Source organism: Megalobrama amblycephala, linkage group LG2 (assembly GCF_018812025.1).
Source record: "Megalobrama amblycephala isolate DHTTF-2021 linkage group LG2, ASM1881202v1, whole genome shotgun sequence".
Taxonomy (NCBI): domain Eukaryota; kingdom Metazoa; phylum Chordata; class Actinopteri; order Cypriniformes; family Xenocyprididae; genus Megalobrama; species Megalobrama amblycephala.
Window position 1 is genome coordinate 19,712,498 of NC_063045.1, and position 20,416 is coordinate 19,732,913.

The 20,416-nt window shown below is 37.8% G+C and overlaps 1 protein-coding gene across 3 annotated transcripts in view; it reads right to left on the reverse strand.

Annotated features, from left to right (window-relative positions):
- Positions 1 to 20,416, reverse strand: part of ncanb (neurocan b) — a 175,237-nt gene that overhangs the window by 134,789 nt on the left and 20,032 nt on the right. The window contains exon 1 of one of the 3 annotated variants that reach the window (XM_048165225.1): positions 6,234 to 6,788. The exons of 1 other annotated variant lie outside the window; for it this stretch is intronic. In XM_048165225.1, the coding sequence (XP_048021182.1) occupies positions 6,234 to 6,292 (59 nt within the window). In that variant the 5' untranslated portion in view covers positions 6,293 to 6,788. Of the gene's footprint in view, positions 1 to 6,233; positions 6,789 to 20,416 lie in introns of those variants that run through there. One more of the 3 variants, XM_048165217.1, reaches the window with a different exon arrangement.

Sequence of the window (20,416 nt, forward strand, 5' to 3'; positions counted from 1 at the left end):
TTTTGACAAATGTAAGAAAATAAAAAAGTTCCTTTGTAAAATGTAAGGTAGTTCCATTTCATTTCTGTGATCCAAGTGTCATGAGGGTCATTCTATGAATTTCAGAAGATAATAAACATTCTATCAGACAAATAAACAATATTTGGTGTTTATAAATTGTTTTGTACCCTCTCAAGTGTTATTTTAGAATTATTTACATACTATTATAGTATTAATTAATAATCTGAATGAACTTTTTTTATTTTCAGTTTTCATTTACATTTTTAAAATTTCTATTTAGCTACACTTATTTTTATTTCAATTTTAGTAATTTTAGTACATTAACTTAAACTGATTTGATTTCAAGTAGTTGCCAAGGCAACTAAGTTCTTCTAAACTTCATATCTAAACTAATATTTATATTTCAGCTTAAATTCAATTAATAAAAAATATTTTTAATATACATTTTTCAGTTGTTTACCATACAAAATAATGGTAACAGGACTGACATTTTAAGATTTTTAGATTAACCGCTTACTGTTAAAAACATCCCTGATCGATGCAAAAAAAAAGAGCAAACAAAGTATTCCACTGGCCTTATAGTCAAGCACACTTGGCATAGGCGCCATAAGAAAAGTTAAAGAGTTTGGAGTATCGGCTCTAGATAATTAAACCTTAGACAGAGATAAATTTCAGGGCCTGTTAATTACACAAAGGTGGGCAGAAATGGCAGAGAGCCCACCAGCGGTGGATACTGAGACCTGTTCTTCCTAATATTTTGCATTTGTAGTGCTCACATAAAAGATACTCAATAGGGCACTGAAGAAAGCCACTCTAAATTAACTAATGAGAATAATGGTTGTAGATAATGGTAACACATTTTGAAGGAGCAGAAAATGAAAAAAGTGGGAAGAAATGCATCTTAAATGCTACTTTGGATTATGATTATATGTGTGAGGACATTAAAGTGGCTTCTTTGAAGTTGGGAACTAGAAGTGCATGGGAAGTGCACTTCAAAGTGTGCAAAAAGGCTCTCTGGTATCAATATGTCAATGACCAATATGTCAAATCCCCTTCATCCTGTATACATGAGTGTAGCATATGAACAATTTTTATTCTAAAGAATAAGACTGAAGGCCTGTTTATTTTGATGACATCACTAAGAACAGTGTAATATTTCAGAAGGAAATTGCAATTCCAAAGCACCATCCGTCACTTCATCTACATCTACTTCACCGCATCTGTAGAAAAAACATGAACATAAGCTTCTAAATTACTTTACATGCACGACTCGTGTCATAGTTTCAGACTCTGACGTAAGGCGACACACAAATCTTATAAAAGCCGTAATTTGTGCCTTTGTGTTAAACCGCTCAAGTGTGGCATCGGAAATCGCATTACAGCCCGCTAAATGCGAAGAAAAACCTCTGTGAGAACTTTTGACCTGAGATGCACTGGGCAAATTGAGACTTACACGTTCAGTCAGTGGTGTATGTTTCAGTCTGGAGAGGTCGTCAAGGTGAACAGACTGATCTTAGAACGGCTGATCCCAGCTGTGGTCTGACACCAGGAGGACAAGAGAGGTCTTGATATAAAATCCTCAACTGTCACATCTCAATCATTTGGTGCAGCTCAGCAGGGCCTTAATATAAGCATTGCTTAACTTAAAAATGAAAATTCTGTCATCATTTACTCACCCATAATAGTTCATAACAGTGTTGTTACTGTTAACTAAAACAGAAACTTTTAAAATTAGTAATATTAGTATTATTCAGTCTTCCAAGCCATTTAATTACCTTCATGATACGTTCATGGTGTTTTCACATTGTAATTGCATGGAAAAGAGAGAAAACTATTTCTTTTGTGTTCCTCAAAAGAAAGGAACAACATGTTGCAATTAGTTACTGTGAAAAACTACAGAAGAATGCACTGTATCTGCATGCACTGAAATCTAATAAATCTACAAACATCTATCCCATTAAATTCATTGCCAGAGAAGCAAATAAGTGCTCACGTGCATCAACATGTTTCTCATCAAGCAGAACGAATCAATAACTGAAAAAAATGAACTGTTCCTCATACTACGTAATAGTATGAACCCAACGACACAATCTGAACCTCTATAAAAGTCATTTCCATGTTAATGAATGATATATTGAAATATCTGGCAAGGAGAAAACCTCATTGTCAAGGCAAACTAATCTCTGATAGAACGATATGGCATGCACAGATTACATTTATGAAGCCTGATGGAAACAGAATGATGGGGTCCAACCAGGAATACAGGGATTTGAAAGAAATTAATTAGATTCTATTTCCACGTGCTTTTCCCATGGTGCAAAGACAGTAGCTGTAAGATTACTGAGGTGCTTCTAATGCATAGACAAAGAGAATAAGAAGAGGATTAATAAATGCAAGACGCGCAGAGCGACTGGGTTTCCTCGTTTCAAACCTCCTTCAAATTTACAGTACAGTAAATATTTGCATGCTTAAAGGGATTATTTACCAAAAAATGAAAAATCTGTCATCATTTACATCATTTTCATATTTCATATATTTTACTGTTGTTCCATACATGTAATGCGTTTCCCAAAAGAATCGATAGCCATGGTTACAAACACGGTTCACTGATTCAGTGATTACTGAAAGCATAGTTCCAACAAACATTCGCAAACAGCATCGCAAAGTTGTGTGGTTTGAACTACAGCTCTCGACTGGTTGGATCCATCGTTTCGCTCTTAAGCAAAATAAGCAAGCTATCAAGCAGTACAATCTATATGTTTCATTCCATTTCATTCTGCGTCTTATTTTGTCAATCCAACGAAAGTGCCATTTTTGAAGAGTGTGATGGAACCAAATATTTGGAAATAAAGCAAAACAACAAAAATTGCGAAGTATTCCTCAGATGCCATTGTATTATTTACAGCAATAAACTGACAATAATTTGATCTCAGAATTATTAATTAGTAGGAATTATTACCTTGACACCTGAGTGACGGCATTAGTGACAGTTCTTCTATATTGTTTGAACAACAGATGTGTGACATTATTGCGGTTTTGGACTTACTAGTTAGTTTCTCCAATGATGCATCATGTTATGCTAGTTAAGCAGCGAGTTAATTCGTTGAACGGGAAATGCACCCCTCTTTGTCTTGAAGTTGAAGAACATTTTTGCCAACACAATGAAAATCAGTGGGGCCCAGTGTTGATTTGGACCCCACTGACTTCCATTATACCTTTTCAAAATATCTTACTTTTTGTTCCACAGAAGAAAAGAAAGATTTAAAAAAAAATCCTATGAATTCCATACCTCTTCAGCACATGTATAAGTGGACAATATAAAAAATTCCAAGCACTTGTGAGGCTAAGATGAATGTAGCTGGAGTCACAAGGCCATTTGTCCTGTGAACCACCATTCATCAGTCTTTTCTCAGCTTTGAAACGCAAAGAGGAACAGGCCATTTTCTTCTTGGAGCAAATATAATTTTCAGCTATGCTGCTGGTCTTGTTCATTTATTAGCAGCCAGCAGCTGTGTTCACCATGGCCAAAGCCTGGGAACTGTCCAGTGCTGAAAACACAGGATAAAAATACCAGAAAACAAGGAGGACTGAGCGCCTCAAGTAGCTCTCTGCAAATTGCTGGCATAATTATCAGCTTCTTTTCCTTCTGGACCTCTCCCACAGGGTAAGCGATAAAACATTTTCTAAATGAATCTTTAAACCGCAAGGTAGTGTGTTTTTGTCTGAGCAGAGCTGCGAGCCAAATGGAATCTATTCAAGACAGAAAAAGAATTAATGCTGAAAAGAAATTAAAATTAATCTTTTCTTTTCCCTCTGTGAAGTTAAACTCTTACAGTTCCATTTCGAATCCAGCAAAACACAGACCAGGTGTCATGATTCATTTACGTTGTTTAAGATGGCAAATGCCCGTTCTGAATAATGTATTCCATGTCTGGGCGCCAATAAATATTCAGGCTTTGGGTGAAGGCGGATTGGCGGCTGACACATGTAGTAGAGACAGCAGCTGCCAACCGGTTCCTCTGGCTCATGGGATTAGACACAGCTACACTCTCTTGTCAGCTGTCAATCAAGAGTGTGTGCACACACGGTAAGACACCAACCTGGATAAATGCGGGCATAAATTAAGACATTTACAGACTGCCAACTTTGCATAATTAAACACAGCCTCTGTCATATTTTCGTCACAAAGAAAGCAGTCGGCATTCTTCAGCCTAACTTGTGCACGAACACAAAACTAGCATGAAGTTTCCCTAAATTGCATCTAGCAAAAATTTCCTGAGTAATTTTAGTAGACTTGGTCCATTAAGCATGGAGCATGCTAATTTACGACAAGGACATTATCTCCAGGAATTCAAAGGCATTTAGCTGTCTGGATGCTATTCAAGTACAATTTCAATTCCACCTGTCAGCCCAGCCTCCCCTCATATGATTGTTGGCACTAAACTACGCAGTCGAGCGGAAACGCGCATTATTAAAATTGTGAGAATCAATCAAGTGCCCTCTAAAAGTCACCCAACGCCAAAACGGTTGCGCTCCAAGGCAATTTCCACTTTTTTCTTCAAGAGACAACATGCTCAGAGGTGCTCCGCTGGCATTTATGATTATACAGGGAGAAGAAGAGGGCGCTCAGATAAAGAGCAGAATGGATGCCCCAAGGAGATATACCGAGGTTCTGAAGCCAACATGAAAGGCTGCTTGGTTTGGCAAGCCTGCGCTGCTCCACTGGGACTTACGGGTTAGAAAGAAAGGTCTTTGAACCTGCAAGTGCCGTATCGGAGCACTCACCCTGATATAGATGCAACCAGCACAGGGTTGCTTGAGGGTGACAGGGTGTGAGTTTAGTGCCTCAGCAGACACCCATATGTTTATTTGGTGAGTTAAAATACACACACAAAAGAAAGATTCAGCTATTGGATGGCTTTAATAAAAAAAAAAAAAAAACTGCTATTTTGGTAAATCTTTGTGCCGTTAGTTCCAACTATGCCACAAAATCTGACTGTCCGCACTCCCATTGGTGGTCGCTGGATGGTTCGTTTGCAAAAACTTGGGCTTGAACTTTGTCGCATTACTTGTGTCACTGGCAACTCTCAACAAAATTGTTGATGCAAACCATTGCCATTGCGAACACCCCAGAGGGTATGCAAGAAAAAAAGTTAAAAATCACAAGAAGAGAAGAGAAGAGAAGAGAAGAGAAGAGAAGAGAAGAGAAGAGAAGAGAAGAGAAGAGAAGAGAAGAGAAGAGAAGAGAAGCAACGCTATCTAAGAACCTTACCACACAGCAACCAATTTGCTGCAAACAGCTGCCTGAAATTTCCCCAGGGCACCTGAAGCCACAACTTGCACCACTTTCTATTTCTGATGCTCTTTGACAAATAACACACATCTTCAACATTCACAAGTCACTCTGTTGTACTTTTCTCTTGTCAGCATCAAGACTTGTTGCAGACTGATGCAAAAAGCACCTGGTGTGCTCCGTCAGGTAGAGACTCAGGGGTTCAGACCGAACAGAGACAACAGAGACAGTCATGACAGAATGCCAAGCGAAATTCGGGTCTGTCTTCCTCTCCCACCAGCTACACGCTGTCGTTGAGGCGGGCACAAGACTGGCAGCGCTCAGCACTTGTCAGCTTTAAACAGCATCCAGCTGACACTCTGCAAATGAGAAAAACAACGCGGGGTCCCTTTCTATCCCAAAAATTCTCACTCGCTGTTTCTGATGGGGTTTCTTTTAACCACTTCACATCAATGACAGCTTGCAAGTGGGGGGTTATATCAAGGCAAGGAAAATGAGTCACTTGTCCTGTTTTCCCCAGATCCACGCATGAACATTCATGCACATAATGTTACTATAGAGCAATGTAGATATCTATAAGAGTCATCATACTAGTACTTTACAAATCTCTTAATATTTGAGAAGTAATTAACTGGTCTGAGAACAGTAGCTACAAATATTTACATTATATAGCGCTTTACCCTTCACAGACTTGATATCTGACCAGAACACACATGATGTCAATAAATACATTGCTCATCAATAGACTTCTGCACTGAACAGACATTCAATATCGTAGTGCTCCTGGTTTTGTCCCCTTGACTGTCCTCACTGAGGTACTGCGCTTGGCAAGGGGGCTGTATGTAACCTGTCCTGAACACAAAATATCCTTCACCACGTTATACTTTGATAATGAAGCAAGACGCAGTCAGTTAAGCACAATAATATCCCTTGTTCTCACCTTCTCTGAAGTAAAGCGCGTCGTCGCCTCAGAAAGTCCACAGGAATGCCGCGTCGCATCAGATACAGCAGAGTAGGTGATGACAGCCGCTGAGGTAAACCATTCAAAATGTATAAATCTGTTCAGCCTCAGAAATGTGTTCACATTGACTCCTTCGTTAAAATTATTCAAAAAGCACGATATTTCTCCTCAGCCTGCGTCTCGTGCAGCGCTCGCGCAGAGAAGAGCTCGAAACGGCGCGCACTTCGCCGGTCGCGAGGAGACACTGAACAAAAGCGCGTGCGGAGGCTCACAGCGTTTCCCCCCTCACCTCACCTCACCAAAAAGAACGGAGCAGATGCTGAGGCAAGAGTGTGCGTTAGATGGTATAGCCAATTCTCTGTGGACTTCGGTGGGGGATGGATAATATTTTGCACAATATATCAGCGATGCCGTCCTTTGTTTGGTTATTTGATTGGGCAGATGTATTATGTTTTACAGGCTGCGAATTATGAAGAATTTTGTGGGTTGATCTGACTACTCTAATTATCCCCCAAAAGGAAGTTATAAGAAAGAGTATATTGTTTGTAAATATGCATATAAATGCATATATAAACAGTGTTTTCAAATCACCAAGTACAACAAAAGTTATATTATTACTAGTACGTCATAATGCGCTAAAATAGACGCTAGCGAACAGAAGTCGCGTGCGAGATAACATAGAAACCATTTGCCCCTCGAGCCAGTAGGACACAATGCATCGCCAAAACACTACGATAATTATTTATTCTTTTTTAAACTTTAGTCTTCATCACAAATATCTTCTCTAGGTTTTATAATCTACCAAACAATTAGGCCTATGTCAGGTTTATCAACAAAAACTGTATATATGTCCAAGGTATGATTATATGGTATAGCTATGATTTGTATTGCTATTATAAGTTCATTTTAATCATTTCTATTGGCAACTTTGTTCTTTGCGCATATGTGTATATTTATTGCATTGGCCAGATTATCTTTCCATTGTCTCTTTTTTGACAAATGTCCACACGAATAGCCATTCTTTGTATGCTGTCCCATCTACCAGTTCTTCTGTTTGCAGATGAATAAATCATCTCAGCGTCACGAGGAGCCTTTAGAAAAAGCTCTGAAAAACCTGACCTGCCCCCTGTTTTATGACAGAATAATGATGTCCCTCGAGATGCTGCAAATCTGTTCCTAGAGGCCACGCCGTGGTCCACTGACACACATTTCACCCGACCCACAGAAGCCCACTCACTTAACACTACCCCCAGTTCAGTCATTCAGCACATTTATCACTGTCATTCGATTACAGATGTTACTGTGTAAACAAATCACAACAAACCACAAAGCCTCTTCTCAGTGTTCCTGTTGTGATGCTGCATCCCATAATGAGCATAGCAGCTTTTCCTGCCCAGTCTATTGTGAAAAATAAAACACTCTTTTTTTTTTTGCTTTGAAGCCCTTAAATGTTGCAGTTGATCATTGGCGTACATTAGGGACACAATAACCATTATACTTCATTGAAAAGAGATTATTTCTTATACAGAATTTTTGAATAAATGCCAATCATAAGCTAAATATAATCTTGGCAGCAGGGCTCTTTGAAGGGGAATGCTGGGGATTTAAAACAGTAGGCTAATTGGCTTCATAATGGCTGTCCGTGGCTTTATAGCTAACCAAAAAAGCATGAACATGAGAAATAAGATTTCTCTGACTAACCTCATGGGGAGAAAATACCCTGGTGACATAAATAACAGATAGTCTCAAAAAAAAAAAAGCCCTATTGTTCCAGACTCCCTCAAAACGGTATTGTCAAGGGACGCTGGCTAAAGCATAATACATACTGCCACACAAATCCATTATTTAAACAGCTGACAATGTGATGGTCAATGAACAAAGGACTCCTCGCAGTGTCCCTCAAAATAAAAAATTATAAATTAAAAAAAAAAACACAATATGGACGACTATTTTAATGTCATTTCTTTTTTACCTACAATTTCTACACTTTCCTTGCTGCAAGTCTGATTTCAGCAGCCCGTTACAAGAATATCTCTAAGGAAAATAGCATTTTGTTAAAAGGCAGTGAACAAGATGTAACCATTCAAAAATAGGCACAGACTTGGCATTGCCTTTATCTGGGGAATTAGATGCATATAATAACTGCTACACAGCAGAATATGATGCTTGGAGAAAATAATGCTGAAACACAATGTGTTAAAATGTGCTCTGAATATTTACATTTATTCATTTCGCAGATGCTTATCCAATACGACTTATACTGTATGGGCAGTGGCGTAGCGGAGGGGCAAGCAGGGACGCATGTTGGGGGGGCCCCATGATAACCATCCCCCCTCCAGACTTGCGGTTCAGTGGGGGGCCGCACAGATTTGCGCTATACCACTGTATATGGGTATGAATCTAGTCCATTATATCGTCATATATATATATATATATATATATGAATCTTGGGTGTATTTTGGGTGTAACGTGCAATAAACCAATCAGAGTGTCATCTCCCATTCCCTTTAAAAGCCAGGTGCACTCGTACCATGGCGGATTCGCTATTTACATAGACACCCGCAGCCTGACGAGTCAGTGTAAATACATGTGTGTATTGCCACAATTGGTCAAATAATTAGCCAGTTTCATTGGTCATTACTGCAGGTAATTCTGATACATGCAATGACTATCCATTATGACATGTAGGCATTTGTATCTTTATGTACACAATAATGATCTTTTACATTGTAATCCTTTTTTTTAAATATTTGGCATGTTTGTGTGCTGCTGCGCGTCCCTGTGTGTGTGACAAGCAGAGTGTACACGCATTGTGCACCTGCATATAGGCGCATATTACTAACGCACCCTTTAAATAACAAAAAAAATACTATGCCATTGACTTTAGACCAGATGTTTGTTGGTCAATGGCACGGTCGTTTTCAATTGCCTCAAAATAGCAACACGCCAACAATGCACCTGAACACACCTCGTTTTCAGACCAGCACGCCCATGGGCGAACAGATGGGCGCAAGTGCATTTGCTATGTAAACAACGGGGCGCAGGACATGAAAATGATAACTGCGTTGGACTGAAACTAGCAAAAAACACTTCACGCCTGGTGTCGCATGGCGCCGGGTGTATAATAGGGCCCCAAAAGTGCAAATACAAAAGAAAATGCAAATTCACAACTGTACAGTAGAGGGTGCAGCTCAAACAAACCTTTCAGCTGTGCAGAAGAATAGGACACATGAGAAATATAATTCTAGCAGGTTTGTGTAGAATTCTGAGTTTGCATTTCGCTCTTTTTATTCTTTTTGAGGAATACTGAATCTGTTTTTGTGCAAGTGAGATGAGCAAATGCATGTTCACATTTAGTCTAGAACTACAATAACTGTCATGTTTGCACAGCGCAAACAACGCCTCTGCACTTACTCACTACTCTCAACATGGGGACTGGAGAGCTGTCAGTCAAAAACAAAGGGAAAACAAAGTAACTTGCATTACCTATTTGCAAAAATAACTAAGATATTTTGTTGTAAATTTAAAAGTAATGCCTTACTTTATTAGTTACTTGAATAAATTATCTGATTACATTACTTGTAATGCATTATCCCCAACACTGTATATAACTATTTGATCTTTTATTTCAAATTTGCACTGTTTGATCTTACAATATAATCAAAACAAGGGTCTGAACTTTTAAAGCCTGGTTTTCAGTCGGAAAGGGCACGTCAACACGAGACGAGTTTAGCTGTATACGCAAAAATTTTGTATTGTATAGTCGTTTCGTCCAGACGGATACAGCGTTTTCAGAAGGTGAAACCGCTATTTTTTGAAACCGGGTGCCAGAGTGGATAAATCTGAAAACGACGCCCTTACGTTTTGTGAAACGATGATATCATCACCGCCCTAGTCAGACACCGCTAACAGCACAAAACAGCAACAACAATGGCAGACTACATGCTTGTGTTCGTGCTGCAGAAGCTACAGAGCCTATTAGCTTTACTAAAATAAAGCTTTATTTCTAAACTTTCTAAAGTTTGTATACAGCGCGCAAGGTTTATGCGCATGCTCCAAGTCTTATTTTCCTTTTTTAGTGTATCCCTGTGGCAGAATTACAGCACCACATACTGATCTGGCATGTACATTACATCGTTTTGAGTCGGTTTCAGTGGTTTCGTGTGTACGCATGTGTTTCTTGAGACGAAGAAAAAAAAAAGATCAGATAGGGAAAGCTCTGGCTTCATGTGGATGTGGCCTTATTTCAATGGACTATTTTAATATCATTTCTTTTTTACCAACATTTTCTACACTTTCCTCTCAATCATCGCTTCAAGTCCCTTCAAGTACTTGTCTGCAGAGTTTGTAGATACTCTGAACTGTGGACATTCCTGATTGATTGTAAATCCATTAATTTTCCCTTTAATCCATTTATCCACTGTCGACAGTGTTGGGAAACTGCAAATCTACAGTTCTACAGCTTTACCTTTCTCCACAGCCACTAACATTGTGGCTGGCGGGGGGTTGACTTGACTCTGGCATGGGGCCAGGCCTACCGCACAGCTCTTTGACCCAGAAACCACTGACACAAGCATTTAACGGTGGTCGCCCATCTCATCTTGGTCACTTGCCATCGGCTGGAGGGGGAGGATGGGGGAACAAAGCCTGGTAATGATGCCGTGTTGGCTGCCTGGTTAAAGACCTTTATGGGAGCCACGGAGAAGCCATGGACCGTGGAGAAAAGAAGAGTGTCAGCACAAGATCCTAATGAGAATGAAATGAAGCTGCTTGGATGGGGGGCCCAGCTGATCCATAATTGATGAGGGTGAAATGCGGAGACTCGTCGGGTGTAAATGATAAACACACTACAGCGGTGAGAAATTACAGCTTGCCTTTGGCTTGCATTTTGGATGATTCGGTGTGCGAGATTGGTGTCTATTGGATTTTTAATTGCATACCTATATAGACCTCTCATAATTGCACTCCACTGTGTGGTACTAAACGAAATCTACAGGCGAACATAATAAAAAATGCCCCTCAACACATTAACAGAGCTTAATAAATGAAAATATCCCCAATGCGAAGAGGCATAATGTCGAAAGACATACAACTGATTACCATTCTGCCTAATTAGCAATTACACAGGCTCCAAAGCAGGTAAGTATATGTAATAATGTGCCAGTCATGCAAATCTAAAGCCATTACAGCTTTCATGAGGCATTGGACAAGGATTGAAATAAATAAAACAGTAAATTTTACTGTAGTACGTTTTACAAGAAAACACTCAGTCTTTCTACTTCAAAATGTAATGTGTTATTTGCTGTTTCTTTAATTGCTTGTGAAATTTACTAGAAATTTCTGAGTGAAAATTGTTTCAAAGTAACCCTTTAATTGAGCAGTAAGATGGTAATCATTGTTATTTATTAGCTTTACTTTATACCATAAATTAAACCTCGTTCTATAGTGTACACTATTTACGCACATTTTTTGAATTAACTATCCCTTTAAATAACAACAAAGCTCAGTTTAAATGTCACGATTTGTATTGTGCTCAGCAGTCAAGACAAATCCATAAATTGAGCTTAGATTTGTGTTGATGAATTTAAAATACGATGAAATAAATGAAATGTCATGTTTAACTGTATTCTGCCTCACCCGCCCCTTGCTTCAGCATATCAACTCTGTGGCTGACAATCTTCATAAAAATAGATAAAGCAAAAACAGCAGCGCAATGGAATCTGTCTGATGTCATCCTTACTGCTGTTATAGTCAGTCAGTCAGTCTATAATAATCATTGTGTCAGGATATAATTCAGGTAAGCACAGCACACATGATCAAAAGGAAATATTGCTGGTTTGAAAATATCCTCCGGAAATTTATTTAACTGTCATCGCTACACAAATAGCTGAGTGACAGTATCCCCCAGCACAAACATTAAAAATAAATAAACAACAGAAACAAAACAGGCGTGATGTGCTCTCTGTGTTAACCTTGCCAAGACTTTGCCCTTTATCAAAGCTGTGTTGTGTTACTGAAGAATAAGAATTGTTTTATTTCTGTTGCCTATATATGGAATATGAATGACTGGCATTACATTTTATGACTTGAAATTTAAACTTGGCACTTTCAGAATCAGATATGAAACATACGACAACCTGGCATGAGGCATATTTGTGTGCAAATGAGATTTGAGAAGATTTCCAGGGAATAAGTACTTGACTTTAAAAATTTTACTGTATTCATGTACCAATAACTTATAAATGGCCGATATGAAAATTCTTTTGTCTAAATAAATGCTTTTTAAAACACCAAAACACAAAAGTAATTTTAAATGCAATAAAGTGAATGTATGCATCACAAAGGCCCTGTTTCCACCTGTTATTAATGCGATGCGTTTTGGTCAATCTGATCACAAGTACAAGAGGGAGACACATTCCTGTTTACACCTGGTATTTTGTCCACTTTCAAACACTTCTGTCCTGATTTCTTCGAGGGGAGTATCTATGGGCGGTTAAATGTATGGGTTTTTTTTTTTTCAGATCTTTCGATCTAATGGACAAAATAAGTTTGCGCAATTTATATATGAATGTGCCCATGATGACGGAAAAACATATGGAGAACAGCAGATTTCGTTTCTGCTATGACAGCCACAAGACCACACCAAATGGTGTGAGTGTGTGTTAGAAATCAGGAGTGGGGAGAGAACATTGTGCTTGGTATGTTTTTCGTCTTCAAACCAAAAGTGGCTTTTCAGTGGACAAAGTTTAAATCCCATCTTGCTAGCACGCTTTCCATAATGTTTATGCATTAGGTCAGTAGGCAGAGAGTAGGCGATCTTTTGTGGCTGTTCGAAAGTGGACAAGCTCAAAACACCTGTATTTAGTGTCTTCCATTCGTGATCCGACTGACCAAAATGCATCATAGGCCCTGTTTCCACCTGGTATTAAGATGCGTTTTGGTCGATCGGATCACACGTGAACGAGGGACACACAAAAACCCGTTTCCACCTAATATTTTAATCCGTCTCTTTTGTCCACTTTCAACCACTTCTGTCCTGATTTGTTCGAGGTGAGGGTCTATGGGTGGGCAAATGTATGGGTTTTTTCAGATCTTTTGATTTATTGGACAAAATAAGCTCACGAAATTTACATATGAATGCGCCTGGAGACGACGGAAAAACATACGGAGAGCATCAGCTTTCGATTCTGCTCTGACAGCCACGAGACCACGCTGAACGCTGTAAGTGTGTGTTAGAAATCAGGAATGAAGAGAGAACACTGTGCTTGGTACATTTTTGTCTTCAAACCAAACTTGGGTCTTCAGCCAACAAAGCTTAAATCCCATCTGGCTAAGAGTAGGTGGACTTTTGTGGCTGTTTGAACACTTAGCAAGACAGGATTTCGACCACATGAGCGTTTATACGACAAAAGCAATCCGGTCAAATCTACTGGTCAAACTTCCTCTGGAAGTGGTCGAAAGTGGACAAGTTCAAAATGCTTCACACACCGCTAACACCTGTATTTAGCGTCGTCCTCTTGTGATCCGATCGACCAAAACTCATCTTAAAACCAGGTGGAAACAGGGTCAAAAATATAATGTACAGTATGAAAAATTTAGAGATATTCATTTTGAGATTTGCTAAAGCTACAACACTGCTATTAAATCTTAAGTGTTATTAAAGATGAACTATAAGTAGGACTGCACATGTTGGGAGAAAAAATCTAATTGTGATTTTCCTGTGATTTATTAATTGTGATTTAAAATGTGATTTTTATAATTTTTTATTATTTTATTATGATTATTGCTATACCATATAAATTCAAATGAATAAGAAATAATACTATTGTAACATTTCACTGTACAATAAAAAATGAGTAATTAATAAAAATACAACACAAATAATAAAGCTTCTCTTTGGCTCATGAGCTGAACACAATGCCACGCTTCACTCACAAAAATGCAGCAAATACTGTATATTTATTTAATAAAATCGCAGCCTTAGTATATCGCCATAATCGCAATTTCAGTTTTATTTCACTTAATCATCCAAATGAGCATGTATAATTAAATATCCAACAGCAACCAATATTAATAAATTTGAAATCTTTAATATCTGCCGATTACCAATACGGTACCAACGTATCCTACTTTTATGGTATTTCTGTGTGATTTTTGTAGCTTAACAGTATGTTTTCATTATATGCACTGTAAAAAAATTATTTTCATGATTTTTTATCTCAACATTTTTTCTTCTGTCAAATCAACTTCAATAATTAATGTTCAGATAACATAATATTCTGAGTTTCTGTTGATTAAATCAATCGCCTTCATTGTATTAACTCAAATTTTTAATTTAAATGAACTCAAAATTTTAAGGCAAACAGGTAACTTACTTTTTTAAGTTAAAGGTGCCCTAGAACCAGTTTTTACAAGATGTAATATAAGTCTAAGGTGTCCCCTGAATGTGTCTGTGAAGTTTCAGCTCAAAATACTCCATAGATTTTTTTTAATAAATTTTTTTAACTGCCTATTTTGGGGCATCATTAACTATGCACCGATTCAGGCTGCGGCCCCTTTAAATCGCGCGCTCCCTGCCCCCCGAGCTCTCGACTGTAATACAGTGTATTTACAAAGTTCACACAGCTAATATAACCCTCAAATGCTCAACCCTCAAAAACCCTTTACAAGATGTTTGTCATGCATACTGCATGCATGCTTCGGATCATGTGAGTATAGTATTTATTTGGATGTTTACATTTGATTCTGAATGAGTTTTTTGTTGCTCCGTGGCTAACGGGCTAAAGTTAACATTACACACTGTTGGAGAGATTTATAAAGAATGAAGTTGTGTTTATGAATTATACAGACCGCATGTGTTTAAAAATGAAAATAGCGACAGCTCTCTAGTCTCCGTGAATACAGTAAGAAACGATGGTAACTTTAACCACATTTAACAGTACATTAGCAACATGCTAACGAAACATTTAGAAAGACAGTTTACAAATATCACTAAAAATATCATGTTATCATGGATCATGTCAGTTATTATCGCTCCATCTGCCATTTTTCGCTATTGTTCTTGCTTGCTTACCTAGTCTGATGATCCAGCTGTGCACAGATCCAGACGTTAATACTGGCTGCCCTTGTGTAATGCCTTGAACATGAGCTAGCATATGCAAATATTGGGGGCGTACATATTAATGATCCCGACTGTTACATAACAGTCGGTGTTATGTTGAGATTTGCCTGTTTTTCGGAGGTCTTTTAAACAAATGAGATTTACATAAGAAGGAGGAAGCAATGGAGTTTGAAACTCAATGTATGTCTTTTCCATGTACTGAACTCTTGTTATTCAACTATGCCAAGGTAAATTCAATTTTTGATTCTAGGGCACCTTTAAACCAACAATTGTTTTTTACAATGTGGAAAAGAGTAGCGTGGGCACACAAATAAACAGAACAAACAAAATCATTCAGGTTTAGAACAACTTGAAAAGGAGTAAATTATGACATCTGTATTACTTTAAAGAAGAAAATAATGTAAAACTGATTTTGGATCAGGACATAATAAACAACAATTATCTTTAATGCTGACATAATTCAGCACACTGAATATATTATACAGAATAGACCCAGGCCTCACAGCAGATGGAAAAGCCAAACCATGTGGGTGGATTTTGGCCTAAGAAATCATAATTGGCAGATTTAACCCATCAGGCTTCGTAAACTCTCTTCCTTACCTCCAGGCCGAGACAATGCCAGGATCAAAGAGTGTCCTTGGGCTGATTTGTGTTACACACAGAGGGCAAAGCTTAATTCTGCCAGCCATAAACACACATACACTCACTCGCTGCAAGCAAACACACAATTACAAATAATAGCAATACAACATATGCCTACAGCCATTTACAAACACAAATACCCATGATAAAAATCCTCTCTAGCTTCATTATATTCTTAAGCCTGAGGAGTGAAAGCAGGCATGTAGTATATCCTTTAAGATGCATTTTGTTAACAACATGCTCTGTGTCACACAGATGTGTTCCCATACGGTACCCTGAAATCTAAAAAAAATAAAATAAATTAATATGTCTCTTGCTATGCCTCCTTGATGGAGATGCAACCAGATGTCCTATTGCTTCCTGCCCAAGGGAAAAATTGCTTATCTATAAAAGGACAGAAAAAGATTTCATCTCAATTTATCTCTTCTTATGTCATACTTGTTAACAGAATGTTCCAGGTTTAATACAAGTCAAGCTCTAATGGCACAGATGCTGTTGATTACCACAGTTTCTAAAAACAATCAAAAGCCATGTTTGCAGTAATGCACTTACAATGGAAGTCTATGGGGCAAGGCATTGCACCAGGATAAGCGTTAAAATACACACAGTTTAAAAACATTATAACTACAGATGCACAGTACCATATCAGACAATATTTTAGATTATTTTGAATTTATTGGTAGATACTGAACATTCAGTTATGCATGATCGTTTCCACTAATTTTGACATTTTTACTGTCATCAAATGCCAGCTACAGTAAAATATTTAAAAACTGTTAAATGTAATCTTCAGCAAATCTTAAAATGCATATTCATTTTTATTTTTCACACTGTATATTATAAATGCTTTGATGCCTAATTTCCTTTTATTATTTAAAATGAATAATTTTAGTTGTATCACTTTATTTTTAACTTATCTTAAAGGATTAGTTCACTTTCAAAAGAAAATTAGCCCACTCACCCTCAAGTCATCCTAGGTGTATATGACTCTCTTCTTTCTGATGAACACAATCTGAGATATATTAATAAATACCCTGTTGCATCCAAGCTTTATAATGGCAGTGAGTGGGATCAATGAGTACGAACTGAAGAAACTGCCTCCATCCATATCCATCCATCATAAACACGGCTCCGAAAGGGGTAAAAAAGGCCTTCTGAAGCGAAGCGATGTGTTTGTGAAAAAATAATCCATATTTAACAAGCCTTCTGTACTCAACTTATGAAGAAAGTGTAAAACTCTCGCAGTTCGAAACTCTTACGCTACATCCTACACCCTCCCTCCATTTATGGGAAAAACTTAACTGCCATGACGCCAGTTTACACTTTCTTTGTAACTTGAATACGGAAAGCTAGATATTTTAATTGTTAAATATGGATTTTTTTTTTTTTTTTACACAAACGAATCGCTTCGCTTCAGAAGGCTTTTATTAACCCCCCGGAGTCACGTGGAGTATGTTTATGATGGATGGATGTGGATGGAGACACTTTCTTCAGCTCATACTCGACAATCCTCACTCACTGCCATTATAAAGCTTGGATGCGTCAGGATTGTGTTCATCAGAAAGTCATATGCACCTAAGATGGCTTGAGGGTGAGTAAAGCTTGGGGTTGTTTTCATTTGAAAGTGAACTAATTCTTTAATATTGGCTATTTAGTAGTTATTCGTCATAACATAAAATAAATAAATAATAAACAGAAAAATGGTGTAAGCACTTTTATCGGTACAGCCAGAATTGTTGTATGCAAGTGTTAATATAAGAGTCGTGTGATAAAATCACTTACTACTCGGATTATGCCAAGTTATATGCAAATAATGCATAATAAAAAAATACACTGATGTTAATTCACCCAGAACAGTAACCAATTATTTGCTTGTTTAAACAAAGGATAATTTGAATTTGGCAATGGCAAGCCACCGATGCTGTCGATAAAGCCTTGTTTTAACTCTGCTATACACCTTTAATCCAAGTAAACCAAAACAATCTCTCAACAGCTGAAAGGACTTTGGCAAATAAAAAGGGATTGCAGTAAGCAGCGATAGGACATCTGGAAAGAAATTTCCTGAGGTTCAGATTCTCTGACAAAACACATTGTTGCCAAGAGCGATACCTGAGCGAGTGAGGATTTCATGGTTTACACTTTATCATGCAATGAAAGCAATCCGACAGCTGTCAGGCTGACATTTCACAACAGCAGGGTTAAAAAAAAGCCTCACCCTATTATGTGTGAGGGAAAGCTTGTGTTAATGGGAAACACTCTGTGATTCTACACGACTGTCCTTTTCAGATGTGAAATGGACTCAGTGAGCAGCTTCTGTGAGAGCAGTAGTGCCCATTAAGCCAGCAAGGCTGGAAACTGTGAAAGCCAGGGGGATGGCCAAAGCAATTCAGGCTGCTTGTCTCAGAGGAAACACTTCTGTCAGTTATGCTTGGTCAAAGCACAACAGCCTGAAAAAAGCCCAAGCGCTTCATTCTCCAAGAGCTTCTCGCTATAAGAGCCAAGTCTTTAAAAAAATACTGCTTTTGTGTAACATCACAAAAATGGGATAAAAATTACCCACCGATTTTCCTTACCCACCTACAAAGGTTTCACCCAGAACACTACAGCGACCATCTCGCAATGCCTTTGCAACCACTCAGAACAATTTAGGTGATAATTAAAAATAATATATATATTATTAAAGGTGCCATAGAATGTGTTTTCAAAAGATGTAATATAAGTCTAAGGTGTCCCCTGAATGTGTCTGTGAAGTTTCAGCTCAAAATACTCCATAGATGTTTTTTTAATTCATTTTTTTAACTGCCTATTTTGGGGCATCATTAAATATGCGCCAATTCAGGCTGCGGCCCCTTTAAATCCTCCTGCTTTACTGAGGAACCGATTAAGCTGATAAAATTAAGGAAAGAAATCTCCCTATTTATTTTAAGAGAACTGGTTCAATTATGCTGTTTTATTTAGAGGCACCATTTGGTAGTGATTGTTAGTTCGCTTTGCATTTGGCTGGAAATGGAGGATAAATATTGAAATTAAGTGTTATTTAAGTTTTTTTTTGTGAGGGGAAACATCTGTTAATGTTTAATGTTGAGTTATGTTTGACATTTGAAAGAGTTTCTGTTATTTTGAAGTTTTGATCGTTACCATTGTGCAGAAGAGTAGAGCTTATGGTTAGGTTGTGGATAACTGCATGTACTAATATTATGAAGCATGTTGATTTGTTCAATGAGCAATAGTTTCCGTTCACTCAAAATTATAGTCGAAATTGAGAATCAACTTAAAATAAAAGCACATTTCACTAAAAATATTAAATTCATTGTGTCATGCATGCTATTTCATGCTTTCTGACTTATTTACACTGTTAAATAGTTTGATTCGCATGGCCAAAGTTTAAAAAAAAAAAATGAGTTGGATGTATGACAGAGCATTTCTGTGCCAAATATACTCCCTCCTTCAGATTTCCTACAAGTTTCAGAGAGTTTTTTTTTTTAGTATGGCACTGTATTACGTAATAAAGCACGGAATTCCTTGTCTTTGGAATCAACAATTTCACAAAAGAAGTGTGTTTTTGGTTGTGTGGGAAAGATAACCCAAAGAAGTGGAGCTGAGAGATTTGTACTCACACGTTACATTGACACGCTCGACATTTGTCATTGAAATAACTATAGAAACCACCTTAAATTAACTATCAAAATAAGGATAAAATCATGTCTGATAGTTGCAATCACTTTTTTATGGTTAAAATGAATGGAGAATATCTTGTGTTTTCCATGGCTGCTCGAGCCCTCAAGATTGGTGCTTATGGTTTTATAATCAAGGCCCAGTTCGACGCTGAATTTACAGATCGTTTGAAGCTGAAAGATGGAGTGGTCACAGCAATAATGATCCCGGTCATGAGTCGGAACCACAAGAGGTGAGTAAAACTGCTTCAAATGTCTGTTTTGTTGGCAATAGGCGCCTAAGTGCTTATAATGTAAACAACACGAACGTAGTGAATTCATAAATTCATTATTCATCATTCACTATACGCTTTATTCATTACAGTGATTCAAAAGTTATCCAGGGATAATGTGATGGTGTATTGTGTGTGTTTAAATACATTTGTTTAGCTGACCATTGATAGCTTGCAGACGTTCGCTACGCAAAAGCTGCGCATGCTCGTCGCTCTTTAGCTTCGCCCGCAGCACGCCTCCAGGAGCTCGGCTGTTTTCGGAAAGACTCGGTACAGCGTATCTGTCTTTTATAATTCTGATAATACTAAGGACTCTTCTGAGATATATGAAGGATGCTGTACTACTCTATAGGTACTCAAGATTAACATGAGATTGGCAGAAACTGTGTTTGTTATATACCCTTTAAAGAAATCAAGCTATAAACTACTTATTATAAACTAATTATGTTACCA